The following is a 17,454-nucleotide window of genomic DNA, read 5'->3' as shown; positions in this document are numbered from 1 at the left end:
GTTGACTCTCAAACTGAATTCAGGGAAGGCTTTTTCACAAGTTGCAGCAATCAGAGAGGAGACAGGAATATTCCCAATGGTGTTCACAAAATGCTGCAAAACTATTGGGACAAAATATATACAAAACATGAACACTGCAAAACAATGAATATCACAAAACAATACAAGCTTTCAATTCTATTGCTGCTTTATCTTCTTCATGAATCAGCTGTAAAAGGAAAACTCAGTTCAGTGTAAGGAGGTTCACAAATAATCAAACTAACAGTAAAAATCTGGAACGCAATGTGTTATGGGTTTAGCCAGGTGGGCCTAAATTAGGCTTTAAAGTTCAGATTAGGCCTGAAATTGTCAGCTGACTTGAGCTGGGCTGAGCTAGCTAACACCTGACTTCTTCTAGCCAATAATATTGTATTCCATACCATATTGCATCATCTCAAAAGGGGTAAGAGCTGGTGTGTGGGTGTGGCTCAGTTCAGTTGCTTCACAGCTGTGGTGCCAGCAAGACACTCTGCTGTCCCAGGAGGGATGGGGAGGCCCAAGCCCAGAGCGCCGGCTTAACATCATGTTATCTGAGGGAAGTAAAATATTTGTTCCTAGCTTTTCTCTCTGCTTAAGTCTGTCTCTGAAGAACCAACTTCTCTAGAATGATTTGTAGTTAAAATGGTAGAATTTGTGTTTACTGGGAAGTGGGAAGCTATTTCTTGTTATACATGACTTGTGTAAGTGTGTGTTACATTGTAGTTTCCTCTTAATTTTCTCTTCTCTGTATAAATACAAGTAGTTAGTTTCAGCATAAAGCTGGCTTTGGAAGTTTTTTTTTCCTCTCTCCCTCTTCTTTACCCCTTAGCTGGTTGGGGGGAGGAGGAACCCTTTTCACTCTGTCCTGGACAGTTGGCATTTTGCCAGCTCAACCCAGGACACAATGAAAGACACCTGAAATACAATAATTAACAATCTCTGTATTGTCTGGGGTTTTGACAATACTATTAGAATTAGATTAGCCATCCTTCCTTTGGGAGTCTTTTCACTTCCTTTTTGGGCTGTTTCAAAGTAAACTGACAGTAAAACCCTAGAAAAAATGGTGCTTGTAACCATGGCAACAAAACCTTCTTTGTCACCCCTTTGCTGACTTTGGCAGTAACTTTGCAGGAGAGGGAGGTAATCACAGTGACCAGGCTGTGGCACAGCCAGCCTGGTTTCTGGACCTGTGTTGCTAGGATTAAATGGTACCTTATTTGGACTAGAATATGTTCTAGTTGCTCTCTGAGCCTTAAGACAGAAAATGCAGGAATGTAGCTCAGGGCTGAGAAGCTGCCAGTTCCTACTTTAAAGGTAAGGAACTCCATAGCTCTATAAAATCTACAGATCCATAAAATCCTAAGGGAACACCCCACTGCTGCCCCTGACAGCAGGACCAGGGCCCTCCCCACCCCCTGTGCTGCCCCTGCTCAGACACCCCCAGTGCTGGTTCCCTTGAGGGCCCCTCAGCATCACCCCCACACTGAGCTGCCCTGCTGGGCCCTGCAGAGCTGCCCATGGCAGCAGCTCCTCTGGGATGGCACAGCCCCTCCTCTCCATCCCTGCAGAGCTGCCCATTGCAGCAGCTCCTCTGGGATGGCACAGCCCCTCCTCTCCATCCCTGCAGAGCTGCCCATGGCAGCAGCTCCTCTGGGATGGCACAGCCCCTCCTGTCCATCCCTGCAGAGCTGCCCGTGGGAGCAGCTGCTCTGGGATGGCACAGCCCACCCTCCCCATCCTTCCCTGGCCCCTGGACACCAAAGAACCAAAGCCCCGACCCCCAGAGTGCAGCCCTGCCCATGGCAATGGGCCCCCAGGGCTGCCCTGCACAAAGCAGCCCCTCCAGACCTGCCCAGAGACACAACTGGGGGCACCACACATGATGCTTTTAGGAAACAGCTACAAGCTTTGCTTGGCTCTTGGGAGGGGTCTTTGTTTTATTCCAAATGTTCAGAGTTACCCCCTTGGGGGCAGCATGTCCAAAAGGCCACTGTTGTGTTCCATTTGGAGACAGAAATATTTCCCAAAGGAATGCAGGTGCCACACACGGTGCAGAGGGAGCTGCCAAGTCACCCCAGTGTTCAGCCCTGCCCCGACTGGCACCAGCACTGCCCTTTCTCACACATCTCTGGTGAGAACAAAGGTGTCAGAATTTAATTTGTTAAAGAAGGAACCCTTGAAAAGATCTGTTTAGGACCTGCCAGCAAGGTGACTCAGGAGCAACCAGCACAGGAGTGGGCAGGAACTGTTGGTCAGAGGTCCATCTAGGAGGGGGAGGGTGGGTATTTTTATTTTATTTGACAGTACAGAGGCAATTTCTGGGGTGGCCTCTGGAATTTTATTCTATTTCAAGAGCATCAGCAACAGGGCTGTGTTTGAGTGCTGCAAATGAGGCCTGGATGGCCCTAATTGTCCTTGACTTAGTGCTCAGGGGCTTGTGGGCATTCCAGTGTCTGCTGATCGCTACACCTGAGACAGAAACACTGAGTTCACTGTCACAAATGCACTGTGGGTGGCTGTGATCAAAAGAGACAATTGCAATTTTACTGATAAAATTCAGGTGGCAACCAGTAGCGATGGGGAAAAAATGAAAAACTAAATTTATACAGCATAAAGTTTTAATAACAAAAATCAGATCTGTTCCAGAAATGCCTTTGTGAACTGCCTGTTTTAGATGGATGTTCCTGTGGTTCCATGGGAGCCCGAAAATGCTGCTCAGCCCATCATTGTCACACCTGCAGCGTCAGGGGCTGCAGGAGTAAAGGGGACCCTGCGGGGAGGCTTCAGATCTATTCCCTAAATCCCATTCTGAAAGGAGATTGGATGAGGGAGAGCCCAGCAAGTTCTCAGTGAGAGACAGGCAGCTGCCAGCAGGTCCAACCAGCACACTGGAGTTACACCATCTGATCTCTGCTGGGGGGTCCCTCTGGGCTCTGACACTGCCCCAGACCCCTCTCTCAACCCCTCGCTGGCCCAGAGGAGCCACTGCCCGTGCTGGGATGCTCAGGGACCACTGGGCTCTTGCCAGTGGCTTCCCTGCCCAGCCAAGCAGGGCTGCCTGAGCTTCTCATCCATCAACACCCCCAAGTCCTTCTCCTCTTTGGGGCTGCTCTCAATCCATTCTCCACCCAGCCTGTGTTTGTGCTCCATAATCATGTGACAAACTGCAATGCATGGAAATAGAACAGACTGGGGCTAAGCCTTATCCTCTCAAACACCAGAAGCAGAGGAAGGTTTGTATTCTGAGGAGGTTTTGTGTCAGGGACTAGAGACGTGTCTGGGCCTGTCATGTTTGGTCTGTGGTTGTGCTTGTTGATTTGGTGTGAGAAAACACTGCAGAGTTTGCCTGTGGAGAACTCAGGCCTGGAGAAAGAGCCATCAGTGTGAGCTGGAAGTGGTGAGAGCTTGGCCTGTGCCCCAGGGACAATAAAGGGCAGAGCTGTTGTTGTTCCGGAGTCACCCCTTGAGCTGCTGCAGCCTGGGCTGGTGCGATGGGCACGCAGGGGCTGGTGCTGCAGCTGGCAAAGCTGCCCTGCAGAGAGAGGGGACAGGAGGGGTGGGCTGGGCTGGGGGTGAGGAGGCCCCGCTGGGCCTGGTTTGGTGCAGGGCACGGCCTGAAGGGGCAGTGCCTGCCTGCCCTGGCGCCAGTGCTGCTGCACCTGCTGCTCCTGCCCCGCGGGCTGGGGAGATTGCAGGGCTGGGGATGTGCTGTTTGTGTGCCAAGGAACAGGATCCATTGGCCTGGGGAGATTGCAGGGCTGGGGATGTGCTGTTTGTGTGCCAAGGAACAGGATCCTTTTGCTTTGCTCACCAATATATCTGCTTTGTTACCTCAGCTGTGGTTCTTTGTCTTTTAATTTGTGCTGGGAATCCTCCTGAACCTGGAACACTGGGAACAACCTGGTGAGCCACATTCCCACTGACCCACGTTGGGAACACACCTGGGGACCCACATTCCCATTGACCCACACTGGGAGCACACCTGGCTGGAGGACTCCACACCCTCCTGGTTCCCTGTGGGCACTTGGGTGAGTGCAGGGGGAGGAACATCCATCAGGACACAGACAGATATTGGGAATTCATTGGGAACAGTGGATTTATTGACTTTACACCCCAAAAATCTCACCTGCTCTTTCCCATCACTACTTCTGGTGGCATCAAGCCTCCTGATTCCACCCCAAATCCCTTAATTCCACACAGAAGTCCCTTAATCCCTCTGAGAATCCTCGGACTTTCACCTCAAATCCCCCCAAGTTTTACCCCAAATCCCCAGGATTCCACTCAAAATCCCATAATTACCCTCAAAATTCCTTTAATTCCACCGAAAGATACCCTGATTTTCACCTTATACCACAATGATTCTACTCCAAGTTGCTTTAATTCCAACTCATATCTCTATAAACCCATCAAAGTCCTGCTGATTTTGCCCCAGATCTCCCGTGTCTTCCACCCAAACTTCTATTAATTCCACATAAAACTCCTCTCATTTACCCCCAAATCCACTTTATTTTCCTGAAGATCTCCATTATTTTTGCCCAGAGTTCCCTTAATTCCATCTATAACCTCCCCAATCCCATATATTTCACCAAAAACTACTTTAATTTGACCCAAAATGTCTCAATTTCTGTATTTCCACCTCAAATCTTCTTAAGTACTTGCAAAAATTCCTTATTTCTACCCAGCATATCCCTAATTCTACCCCAAATCTCTGACCTCCACTCAAAAATACCTTAATCCCTCTTACAATCCCAAGTATTTCATCCCAAATCCTGAAGGTTCCACAGAAATCCCCTTAATTTCACATAAGGATTATTTAGTTCCATCCCAAATCCCTTTAATTCCACCCAACGTCTCCTAATTTCACCTCAAATCCACTGAATTCCACTCTAAATTCCCTCAATTCCACACAAAATCCCTTCCCCAACTCACCAGCCCCCCAAGTGCCCCCAAATTCCCCCTTACCCCCAGGTGTCCCTTTGGAGCCCCAAATCCCGGGAAAGGGCCCATGGGAAGGGGGGGCTGGGGGGCTTTGGGAGGTTGGAGTGGATTTGGGGGCCTGGAAGGCACTTGGGGGGCACTTGGGGGTCCCATTGGGGTCTGAGGGGCATTTTTGGGGCACTGGGAAAGAACTTGGGTGTCCGAGGGGACCCTTGGGGGGTCACTCGAGTGTCCAGGGACGGAATCTGGGGGTCCAGCGAGGGTTTTAGGGGTCACTTGTAAGTTCTGAAGGAACTTGGGGGTCACTTGGGGGTCCAGGGAGGTGTTCTGGGGGTCCTGAGTGGGTATTGGGGGAGCACTTGGGGGTTCTGGGGCCCTTCTGGGGCAGTTTGGGGTCCGGGGGGCAGTTGGGGGGCTGCAATGGGGGTGGGACCGACCGGATTGGGTCCGGGGGGGCGGGGGGGGGGGGCGGGAGTTGTAGTCCCGCCTGTGATTGGCCAGAACGAGCCGCGGTGCCTGACGGGAGATGTAGTACGGGACAGGCTCAAAATGGCGCTGACTCCATGTCCCGTCACCGCCCGCTGCATTCCTGAACACTGATTGGCTGCAGGGGTGACGGGCAGGCGCACCGCCCAATCAGAGGCGTCGGAGACGGAGGGCGGGACTCGACGGCGCTGCCGGGAGAGTTGAGCAATGGCGGCGAGTTTGGGGTAATTTCGGAAAGTTTCGGAGCATTTTGGGGTATTCGGGGAGTCGGGGCGGGTTTTGGGGGTCCCTCACGGCCCGCCCACCCCCCACAGACCCCCTGGGACCCCCCCGGGGCCGTGTTGGCCGTGACGGTGAAGGAGCCGGGTAAGCCCCTCCCCCCACCCCGGGATGCGCCTCAGAACGCCCCAAATCCCCCCCGAAAATACCCCTGAGACCACCCTAACCCACCGCCTGGGACCCCCCAAACTGCCCTGGAGCCCCAGGATGCCCCAAATCCGGTCCTGAACTCTCCGGAGCCCCTGAAACACCCCGGGCCGCCCCAAACACCCCAGAGATCTCCTAAACCCCTCCCAGACCCCCCAAACCTCTCCCAGACCGTCTAAACTGCCCAGCACCCCTAAAATGCCCCCATACTTACCTAAATTCAGCTCCCAGACCCCCGAAACCATCGCAGGACTCACCATACCTCCTAGGGCACCCAAACCTGCCCAAATTCTCTCAACCTCCTCCCAGACCCCCACCCAGACCACTCTAAACCTCTCCAGGACCCCCAGGCTACTTCATGACCCCCCGCGGTCTTTCTCCCAGTCCCTCCAAACCACACCAGGTCCCCCAAACCGCTTCTAGACCTACCCCAACTATCCCAGGATACCCCTAAAACTCCCTCCCAGACCTCCCAAAACAACTCCAGGGCCCTCCAAACCCCTCCAAGGAATGCCGAGGGTCCCAGGGGCGGCTTCTGCCCTGAGTCTCTGCTCGGGGTGCTCAGAGACCCCCCTGGGACACTAAAACAGGGAACCTGGAGAGGGGGGACCCCCAATACCTGTAGGACCCCCAGCAAGCCCGTTAGGGGAGACCCCCCAAAGCCCAAAGTGGAGAGACCAGAGAGCAGGAACTTCTGGGAGGCTTTTTTGGGGCTGAATCTTTTGTTGTGCAGGGGGGACACAGAGCTGGGGAAGGGGGTTTTCAGGGGTCCACAGATCCAAGGAAGGGGGGATGTAGCAGTTTGGACATGGGATATTGGTGAGTCCAGGGGAATCTGTGCCCAGGAAAGGGGGGTCCAGGGGTCGAGGAAAGGGGAATCATGGGATAGGGAGATCCAGAGTGTCCAGAGAAACCGATTCAAGTGGACCCCCAGTGTTCCAAAAAGGGAAGGGGGAGTCTGTGGTCTGGGAAATTCAGGAGTGGGGGTTCCAGGGGACCCAGAGTGAAAAAAACCAAAACAGCACAGGAGGTGTGGGGGCTGGAAGAGGTGGAATGGCCAGGAAAGGGTATGCAGGGGAGTGTGGGTGCAGGATAAGGGGGTGCAGGGGGATCCCAGTGCCGGGGAGTGGGCGATCAGGAGGGTGCCAAGGTGAAGGACAGGCAGGACTGGGGTGGGGAGAGGGAGTTGGTGGGTCCAGGGAGTCCCTGTGCCCCTAAAAGGGGAGTCCAGGGGATGGCAGGTTAAAGGAAAAGGGAGTGTGGGTTGGGTGGGAAAGGGGGGTCAGGGTTGTCCTGGAGTCACAGAATTAAGGGGTGTGAGGACAGGAAACCTGAGAATGGCTGAGCAGGGGTTTCTGGAGCCCCGGCAGCCTGGAGAGGGAGGACCCTGAACAGACAGGAGACCCCCAGCAGCCAGGACAGGGAGGACCCCCAAAACCCCAAAATGGAGAGGCCAGAGAGGAGGAGTTCCTTTCAGTATTTTCTGGGCTGAATCTTGGAATTTTGGAGATTTTTCTGGACACAAGAATCTTGTTAAATTCTAGAGATGGTCTTTGGGAGGAGGAACCCCCAACCCAAGGCACTCACACCTTGTTTTGCCCCAGAAAACAGGATTTCTCCTTCCCAAAGCTTGTCAGGATGGAGGAGGAGGCTGTGAGGAAGAGGAAGATGCCCCAGGACCCCCAGGCAGGTGAGGAGGAAGTCAGTGCCCCTTTGCCCCTCTCTTGTGCTGCATCTTCCAGCCCAGCATGGCCCCAGCTGCAGGACAACCCCGCTGCCGACGCCGTCCTGCCGGGGCCGGGTTTGGGGGGATGTCCTTGGCTTTCCCTGTGGGCCGGAGGCAAATGCCCTGAGTGTCCTTGTTCCTTCCTGTCCCAGGCCCCGAGCTGAGCACCGAGAGCATGGAGGACAAATCCCCCCAGCAGAACCTACTGGAAGAGGCTGTTTTGAATGACTTCAGGGTACAGGAAGTGAGTGGGGAGGAAAAGCCGCAGAGATGCCCCAGGAGGAGAAGCTCCAAACCCAGCCCAGTGTGCTGTGAGGAGGAACACCCAAGCCTGTTCTTGGAAGGCGGACAGAGCTTGAGCCAGAGCTCTGACCTGATGGTGCAGCAGCAGCTTCAGACCAGGGAGAAGCACTACAAGTGTTTGGAATGTGGGAAGGGATTCAGCCAGAGCTCCCACCTGATCTGCCACCAGCACATCCACACTGGGGAACGGCCCTATACGTGTAGGGAATGTGGGAAGAGCTTCAGATGCAGCTCCAGCCTGATCAGCCACCAGAAGATCCACACTGGCGAGAAGCCCTACGAGTGCTCCGACTGTGGGAAGAGGTTCCAGACCAACTCATATCTCCTGGTGCATCAGCGCACACACACCGGGGAGAGGCCCTACTGCTGCACCGACTGCGGGAAGAGATTCAACCACAAATCCAACCTCGTCAGCCACCGGCGCATCCACACTGGGGAGAGGCCCTACGAGTGTTCTGAGTGCGGGAAGAGGTTTCCCACCAGCTCCAATCTGCTCCTGCATCACCGCACACACACAGACGAGAGGCCCTTCCGCTGCACTGACTGCGGGGAGAGATTCAAATACAACTCCCGCCTCGTTGCCCACCAGCTCATCCACACTGGGGAACCTCCCTACGAGTGTTCCGAGTGTGGGAAGAGGTTTCACAGCAGCTCATATCTCCTGGTGCATCAGCGCACACACACCGGGGAGAGGCCCTTCCGCTGCACCGACTGCGGGAAGAGCTTCAAACTCAACTCCTATCTCGTCACCCACCGGCACTTCCACACCGGGGAACGTCCCTACGAGTGTTCCGAGTGCGGGAAGAGGTTTCACACCAGCTCCAATCTCCTCAAGCATCAGCGCACACACACAGACGAGAGGCCCTTCCACTGCACCGACTGCGGGAAGAGCTTCAGACACAACTCCCACCTCGTCACCCATCGGCGCATCCACACTGGGGAGAGGCCATACAGGTGTGACGAGTGTGGGAAGAGCTTCACCCAGAGCTCTACCTTGACCCAACACCAACGGACCCACCAATAAGGGAAGCCCATAGAGTGCCCCAACTGCGGGAAGAGCTTTGTCTGCTGCTCCAGCTCCATCACCCATTAGAGTACCAATGTTGAATGATCCACAGTGACCCACATTGAGCACAGACCTGGTAACCCATGTTGGGTAAAGACCTGGTGACCCACTTAGGGTAGAGTCTTGGTGACCAACATTCCTGGTGACTCACATTGGGAAAACACCTGGCTGGTGGTCTCCTCATCCTCCTGGTTCCCTGTAGGCTCCTGGGTGAACAGAGTGGGAGGAACATCCATCAGGACACAGACCTGACCTTGAAAATCAATTGGGATGAGGGGATTTGATGGCTTTAGGCCTGTGCCAGGACATCCCTCATTGGAATGTCCAAGCAAACAATGCCCTGTTTGCAAATGTATCAGTGGTTGGCTGAGGGGACTCCACTCTGGTTTCAACCCCAGATTAACATCCTGATGGTGAGGCAACCCCAGGAGTCAAATGGCTGTCAGTCAATCCCTTTATACTCTAAAGGTCAAATCCCCTTTCACAGGGGCAGGTTTTTCCAACATATCCCTTTCTGGGGTGTGTGTGTGGAGATTCCTCCCTTAGGGTGGGAACCCCCACCAAGGTCACTCCTCGAGGCTGAGAGCAGAGATCTCCCCAGGTCCCTTGGGCTGGGTGAGTTCCATTGATCTCTACTTAATAATTCTTTCTTTTGTGATAGCTTTGGTAGAATTGCTTCATCAGTTGCTCTAGGATGGTGCACTGTCCTGTCTCACACTATACTGCTGGTAGGTTTAGCATTTATATTGTGTAGTAAATAATTTTGATTGACATCTTTTATCTGATCACTTGTAATAATAAATAAAACCCTAAGCCTTCCATTTTCCCCCCTGCCCCAGGGTGCCCCCCCTCTTCAGCAGCCCCAGCACCACACAGCAGGTTGGGAGCTCAGAGAGCCACCCCGGAGCCCCCTTTTCCAATCCCCCCTCTACCCAAAGACCCCCATGGGACTGTTCATCCTGCCAAGCATCCCCCCCCCTCCCTTTTCCACCCTTCTGCCTATTCCTCCCTTTTCCCTTTGCCTCCTCAATCCCCAGCCCCTGCCAAGATCAGTTTGGTGGTCACAGCTCACACTTTCCCTCTTCTCCCACCCCTTACAACTCATCCCCCTATTGCCCATCCACGCCCTGATAAGTTTTGGGGTCCAACCCTCCCTTTTTCCCCACTTTTCTGACCTCTCCCATCCCTTTTTCCATTGTCCCCGGTCCTCAGTTTCCAGCCCCACTCTGTTTTCAGAGGGGTCCTACTCCCCTCCCGCCCACTGTGGGGATCCAACCACCCCTTTTATCCCCTTCCTTTCAGACCTTTCCCACCATCCCCTCCTCGCACCCCCACCCTGCTCACCCAAGAGCTGCTCACCCACAGCCAGGAGGGTCCCAACACCACCAGTGCCCTGAAAGGTCCCCCCAGAAGGGGGTTTGGTGGGGACTTTGGTGGGCTCTGAGTGTGTTTGGGGGGTCTTTGCATCTTTTCTGGCAGTTTAAGGGAGTGCAGCTAATTGAGAAGTTTTTGGTGAGATTTGATGTATTTCTGGAGGATTGAGAGTTGTTTGAGGGTTCAGGGGGATTTGGGGGAGTTCAGGGGTATTTTAGAATAATTCAGAAATATCTGGGAGACCTCAGGTATTTTTGGAGTATTTGGGGAAGAATCAAAGGATTTTTGGGGAAGAATCAAGTATTCCAGGAGGTTTCAGTTATTCTGGGAGAATTCCTATATTGGGGGAGGGATCAGAGTTACTGTGGAATGAATTCAGGGATATTTTGGGATAATTCGTTTCTATTGGGATACTCCCACATGTGAGTCTCTGTGCTTCCCTCCCAGCTCAGATCTGCTCTGGCAGTCCCTGAGCCCTCAGTCCTGCCCCAAACTGCGGCCCTGGGGGCAGCTCTTTGGGTGACGTGGGGCAGCAGAGACCCCCCCGGTGCGGCTCTTTCAGTGCAGGAAAGCCCAGGAGGGGCTGGAATCTCCCTTATCCCGGGCCGTGGGATGGAGGGCCCGGCACAGCATCCTCGGGGCTTTGGCAGAAAGGCTGCAGTGGGGAGGGACAGAGCGAGTGGGAGGGACTGACACACACCACTCCTCTCTTGTTAGTGCCACTGTTGTGACACCCCCTTGTCCCCTGAGCCCCGAGACAGATCCAGCAGCTCACCGCCTGCTCTGCACTCAGCCCCAAGCCCGGGATGGGCCTTGGGGTCTGGGACACAGCCCTGCTCTGGGGGGCACAGCCCTGCTCTGGGGGGCAGAGCCGCTGCTGGGGGCACCGGGGGGGCCAGGGGGCCTTTATCCCCCTGGTGCAGCTCCGAGCGCCCGAGGGCACAGCCCTGGTTTGTGGGGCTGAGTCACAGCAACCCACCCAGGGCCGCACTGTGAGCCAAAGTGCCTTTATTGACACCGTGGGCAGGCACAGGGGCTGTGTCTGACACAATGCAGCTCCCCAGGAGTCAAATTTGGGCCGGTTTAGGAGGGGAATTTCAGTGAGGACCCCGGACATTCCGTGGTGCAGATCCATCTGAGTGACATCAATCACTGCACATCCTTCCTTCTTAATACAAAGATTTCTAGTCTTAACTGTATTAATTAAAAGTTATTAGCTGTAAGCGCTTCCAGACAATCAAATCCTTATGTACCCCAACACTGTCTGCCAACTACTGAACAGCCCACACTTTGGAAGGGGTTCTGATTTCTGATATGAAGCCACACTTCAGCCAGGGAGAAATAGCTATAAGCGACCTCGGAGTAATCAAAACTTTATGAACCCAGCACTGCCCGCCAAAATCTGGACAGAACACAGGCTTGAAAGATTTCTGACTCCCCTATGAGAACCACACTTAATAGTAACCAGAGAAAAGAACCTTTCTCACAACAGCTCCTGAAATAACATTTATTAATACAAATATGTGGCAATAACTGATATGGGTTACTTAGCTGGTGATAATGTTGCCTGTTCACAGAAACACAGACCGACAGAGTATCAGTTTATGCGGTGCTTTATTTGCTGGGCCCGGGAAACCTGGGGACTAGTGTCCTAAGCCAGGATTCCAACGAGCCATTCTTGAAGACAGCTTTTATATCTTTTTCTACAGCGTTGTACGTGCACAAAGACACACGATCTCATCCATAAATCAGTTACATAGGTTATATGTATACAATTGATGTCCGTCTCCAAGGGTTAAAAATCTACCATGCTCGTCTAACACAGGATACTGGTTAATTAGACTCCCATCACCAAACCATTTGCAAAACCCCTTACATATGTTGATTCTAATCTTATCTTTAAGCAACAGTTTGTTTTCTTCCTCAGGTTCTATTTACTTCACTAATCCCTTTAATTATTGTCCTGCTGTTCCTAGCAAATTCCCAACAGTTTCCAGGACCCCACTACCATTTCAAGTTACCCCACCTCAGGCCCAGTTAAACCCCGTAAACCTTAGCATAACTACTTCCACGATTAGATTTACGAATATATTTGTAACAACTCCCCCCTTTTGAGCATCCTTCGAGCTTCTTTTTTGCAACGATGCTCAATCATTCAAATAGTTGCCTCCGAATAGGGCGGAGGAGCTGACATATTAGGCTTCAAAGCTTCCGGTATAATCATTTCTTTCCAAGTGACAGCCTTGATCACTTGGCGTGTGTGCTGACCTTCTTTTAGAATCATTCCTAAAAGACACTTATAAACAATTAAAACTGCCACAACAATTATTACGATTAATATTCCATACTGTATAATCGAGGAGAGCCAACCAGAGACCTGGATTCCTAGGGAACTAAAGATTTGTCCAATCCAGTTATGTTCTGCTTCTTCTTTTACCTCATGTACCTTATTTTCGATTTGTCCCAATTGGCGAATGTCATTCTCGACATCTTGAGTAACATTTGGGATGTGTATACAGCAGTGCTCATTTCTACCATGCAAATACCCACAAACACCATGTTCTTTGAGAATTATCATGTCCAAAGCCATTCTATTCAGTAAAGACATCCTAGAAGTAGCCTGCAATTGGATATTTATAGCTTTGAATCCTTTCCTGGTTACTGCTGCCAATCTTTCAGTTTGACCCATTAATTTATACAACATCTCCCTATTCCGATAGGAGGCAACTGGTGCAAACAAAGATTCTAGAGCCCACCCAAATTTAACTCCCCCTGAGGGTTCATGCCAACCTTCTTTATCTAATCCTAAGTCCTGTAAATCCTGATCCACACTTCGTCTACTTCGTAGTTGTTTTTCTTCCTTAGTTAATTTTGATTCCTTCCAAAAAGGGCATAATGTAGGAATTCCTAAAGTAATTTGTGTAATCAGTCCATCTAAGGGCAAGTGAGTTGTCCACTGCCCGTGTCCTAGTACCCATACTAGATTTCCCGGGCTATGTACAGTTGAGTACTTACAATTAACAGCCTTCTCTTCCTGTTCTATAGTAATATAATGTATGTATCCTCTACACTCACATCCTCACTTTAATACCATTTTTACAGGAACAAGTCCTATCTGATCCTCCGGAGTGTCCCATGTAAATACTTGCGTACAATTCCATTCTTCTAGCTGCGTATGAAAATACCTGGAAGAGGTTTCAGTGGTAAAAACCTTTAGGTGTGACTGATCTTCTGTTCCTGTCCACTGTATACACCACTGCACCTTGCCAATATAGCTATAATGCTCCGAGATACTAGAACCCCAAGTAGTTTTCCACTTTTTCCAGGTATCGACATCATGAGTAACATTCTGGCATTCTATAGTATATTGTTGTTTTTCCCATTTTATATTTTGTCGTGGTGCCCCAGTACGGGCGTGATCACAGGGTTCATCAAAAGGGGGTTCGATATAACATCTACCTGTGTCCCTTAGCCATACATAATACGTAGGTTTCCTTTTGCACTCTGTTTCTGTCATTACCCGTTTAGTCAAACATATATCAGCCCCTTTCGATTCTGGTTGAGGTACTTTTCCAAATACTTTATGACATGTCCATGAAAAATCCTTGCCTGATAATCGCATAACGGTTACGGGGATTATCCCCCACGGAATAGGATCACTTGCAGTCCGGGGCATAGGTAAACAGGAGGTAATCTGAGATACATTTTGTATCAAACCAAAATCTCTAATTAGACCTATCACTAAGTTTTCATGATGTCCATATTCCTTTTCCAAACCTAACCCCGAATTCGGGGAGTCAGTGACAGGTTCCTGATCAGAGGAACCTATCACCCGTAACTCTACATTTCCCTGGTCCCTACTACTTTGAATTGTTATTGTACATGTATAGTGTCCCGATCACATTTTTGTAGCTTTTGGTATATCCATGATAGAAATGCCCCTTCACATCCTTTCATCCCAAGTCAATTTTGAAGTCAATTCTTGATCATCATCGGCCCCATCCCATCGAGCCTTCCATCTAGCTTTAATTTCTCGGAAACCAACTCTCTGGTCACAAAAAAAAAAAACATGTTAGATTGACAGCGTTCCCTTCACGTACAGTTACATAAGATCTTGGAACTTCAACCGTTACCACTCCTCCCACCGGAACAATCCACCACCACAATATTAGGGCTGACTTCGCAATATTAATCGGGTGGGTGACAGTGATTCTACTGTCCATTTCAGAGGAACCTTTTTCACCCTGGTGTAATGGATCCAGTTGTCGATCCCTTGAACCTTGACGGTGGTATATGTAGTCATGATCACTTGGTGAGGTCTGTCCCATCTCTCCTTCAACAGCTCCTCAGACCACTTTCGCACATACACCTGGTCACCCAGAAGAATATCGTGTGCTGGATTCTCCAGGGGTAAAGGTCGATTCCACTGCAACGTCCCTCTGATTGCTGTAAGAGTTTTATTCAGAGCCAAAACATAATTAAGCAACATTTGATCCCCAGTTAAATGAGGGTCCCCCTGATATGTAGCAGCATGATAGGGTTTCCCATACAAAATCTCATATGGGCTAACTCCCACTTTTTCCCTGGGTTTAATTCTGATTCTTAGCAGAGCTAAAGGCAATGCCTGCGGCCATTGGATTTCTGCTTCTTGGCAAATTTTTGTAATTTGATTTTTCAATGTTTGATTCATCCGTTCTACCTGTCCGCTAGACTGAGGCCTCCAAGGGGTATGTAAATCCCAGGAAATTCCCAAAACTCTAGAAAGATCCTGAACAATCCCAGCCACAAAGTGGGGTCCCCTATCTGATGAAATTCCTAAGGGCACTCCAAACCTCGGAACGATCTCTTTTAACAACGTTTTAACCACCTCTTTTGCCTGATTGGTCCTGCAGGGGAAGGCCTCTGGCCATCCTGAAAAGGTACAAACATAAACCAGTAAATATTTAAAATTCTGAGCCTTTGGGAGCTCAGAAAAATCCACCTGCCAATAATCCCCAGGCTGTGGTCCCATGCTAATTATTCCCATTTTTACCTGTTTCCTTACCACTGGATTGTTTTTAATACATACCACACACATGGCATTGATCCTCTTTGCTAATGTTAACATCTGGTTTGAGAATATTTCTTTCCTTAAAAATTTTACTAACGCCTCTGCACCCCAATGGCACTTATTGTGTTCCACTTCAAGCACCTGCTTCATGATTTTTACCGGCAGTATCACTTGACCAACAGGGGTTACATACCATCCTTTGATATTCTTCCATGCACACATCATTTGTGCAAGTTTCTCGTCCTCTGGAGAATAATGAGGCACTGTCTCCATATAAGATGCAGCAGGGTTTTCCCGGGTTGGTAATAATGCCATCTGAGTCCATACCTCCCGGGCAACGTGGCGTGCCACCTGGTCTGCTTGTTGATTACCTTGAAATTCTTTCCCCGAATCGTTTTGATGCCCTTTAACATGCATGATTGCTACTGTGGTAGGCTTATAAATTGCTTCCAACAACTGGAGGATTTCTTCCCGATATTTTATTGAAGACCCCTGTGAATTAAGCAGTCCACGCTCTTTCCACAGGGCTCCATGCACATGCACTACTCCAAAGGCATACTTAGAATCGGTCCAAATGTTCACCCTTTTTCCTTGGCTTAAAATTAGAGCTCGCACCAAAGCCCAAATTTCAGCTTTTTGCGCTGAGGTACCCGGTGGTAGTGCTTTTGCTTCCACTATCTGTTGCAGGGTGACCACTGCATATCCAGCATACCTGGTGCCGTTTTCCACAAAGCTGGATCCGTCTGTGAATAGTTCCCAATCAGGGTCCGGTAATGGTTCATCTTTTAAGTCCTTGCGACTGGCGTAAACCTGTTCAATCACTTCGACACAGTCGTGCTCCAATTTCCCTTCCTCCTGAGTAGACATCAAAAATTCTGCCGGGTTAAGGTGATTGGTTAGCTTTAATTCGATATCGTCCTGCTCCCTTAGCAGGGCCTGATATTGGAGCATACGACTTGAGGAGAGCCAATGTCCCCCCTTTTGTTCCAACACAGTAATCACCATGTGGGGCACATAGACTGTCATATGTTTTCCCAAAGTCAATTTGCGAGCTTCTTGTATCAGTATCATGGTAGCCACCACTGCCCTCAAGCACCCCGGCCAACCAGCACTCACTGCGTCCAGCTGTTTAGAGAAATACCCCACCGGCCTCTTCCACGACCCCAGTTTCTGGGTGAGGACTCCCAACGCCAGCTGCTGTTTCTCATGCACATATAATTGAAAATCCTTGGTCAGGTCGGGCAGTCCCAAGGCCGGCGCTTCCTTAAGGGCTTGTTTCAATTCTTGAAACGCTTTTTCTTCTGCTGGCTCCCATGTAAACACCTGCTTCTTTACAGCCTCATACAATGGTTTAGCCATTAGTCCATAGTTAGGGATCCACAGCCGGCACCATCCAGTCATTCCTAGGAAAGATCTTAACTCATGGTGATTACGAGGCACCGGAATGTCACAGATTGCTTTTATGCGGTTCGTTCCCAATCGACGTACCCCTTGGGAAATTTCACAACCCAGGTAGATAACTTTCTGTTTTACCAACTGTGCCTTTTCCCTAGAAATTCGGTATCCTGCTTGCCCCAACATGTTTAATAGATCAATAGTCAGTTTACAACAGAGTTCTCGTTCTGTGGCTCCCAGGAATATATCATCTACGTATTGTAGAATTACATATGAAAAAAGGTGAATCTTTTACCTGAGTAGTTCTCCATTCTTCCAATTCTTTGGCTAGCTGATTACCAAATATAGTAGGTGACGATTTGAATCCTTGAGGCAGTCTAGTCCAAGTAAGTTGGCACTTCCATCCCGTGTCTGGATTTTCCCATTCGAATGCAAAGATATGTTGGCTTTCGGGTGCCAGAGGGATGCAGAAGAAGGCGTCCTTTAAATCAATTACTGTGAACCACTAAAATTTCTCAGAAACAGATGTTAACAGCGTATACGGATTAGCTACCACAGGATATATATCTTTAGTGATTGCGTTAACTGCCCTTAAATCCTGCACCAGTCTGTATTTTCCATTCGGCTTTACTACTGGAAAAATAGGGGTATTATATTCTGATTCACATTCCC

At 50.3% G+C, this 17,454-nt stretch overlaps 2 protein-coding genes across 2 annotated transcripts; one reads left to right on the top strand and one right to left on the bottom strand.

Annotated features, from left to right (window-relative positions):
* Window positions 1–5,659: 5,659 nt before the first annotated feature.
* Window positions 5,660–9,734, top strand: LOC139673825 (zinc finger protein 436-like). The gene is made up of 3 exons (XM_071559645.1): window positions 5,660–5,666; window positions 7,473–7,558; window positions 7,747–9,734. Exons 2-3 carry the CDS (start codon window positions 7,507–7,509, stop codon window positions 8,919–8,921), a joined length of 1,227 nt encoding a protein of 408 aa, XP_071415746.1. The 5' UTR covers window positions 5,660–5,666; window positions 7,473–7,506; the 3' UTR covers window positions 8,922–9,734.
* Window positions 9,735–14,505: 4,771 nt separating this feature from the next.
* Window positions 14,506–16,746, bottom strand: LOC139674696 (uncharacterized). The gene is made up of 3 exons (XM_071561301.1): window positions 16,504–16,746; window positions 15,715–16,242; window positions 14,506–14,706 (listed from the first exon to the last, which is right to left on the bottom strand). The coding sequence occupies exons 1-3, from the start codon at window positions 16,744–16,746 to the stop codon at window positions 14,506–14,508; spliced, it is 972 nt and encodes a 323-aa protein (XP_071417402.1).
* Window positions 16,747–17,454: the final 708 nt, after the last annotated feature.

This window comes from Pithys albifrons, chromosome 7, assembly GCF_047495875.1.
Source record: "Pithys albifrons albifrons isolate INPA30051 chromosome 7, PitAlb_v1, whole genome shotgun sequence".
NCBI classification, from domain to species: Eukaryota; Metazoa; Chordata; class Aves; order Passeriformes; family Thamnophilidae; genus Pithys; species Pithys albifrons.
The sequence above is the reverse complement of the archived record's forward strand: the minus strand, read 5'-3'. Positions and strand labels throughout refer to the sequence as shown.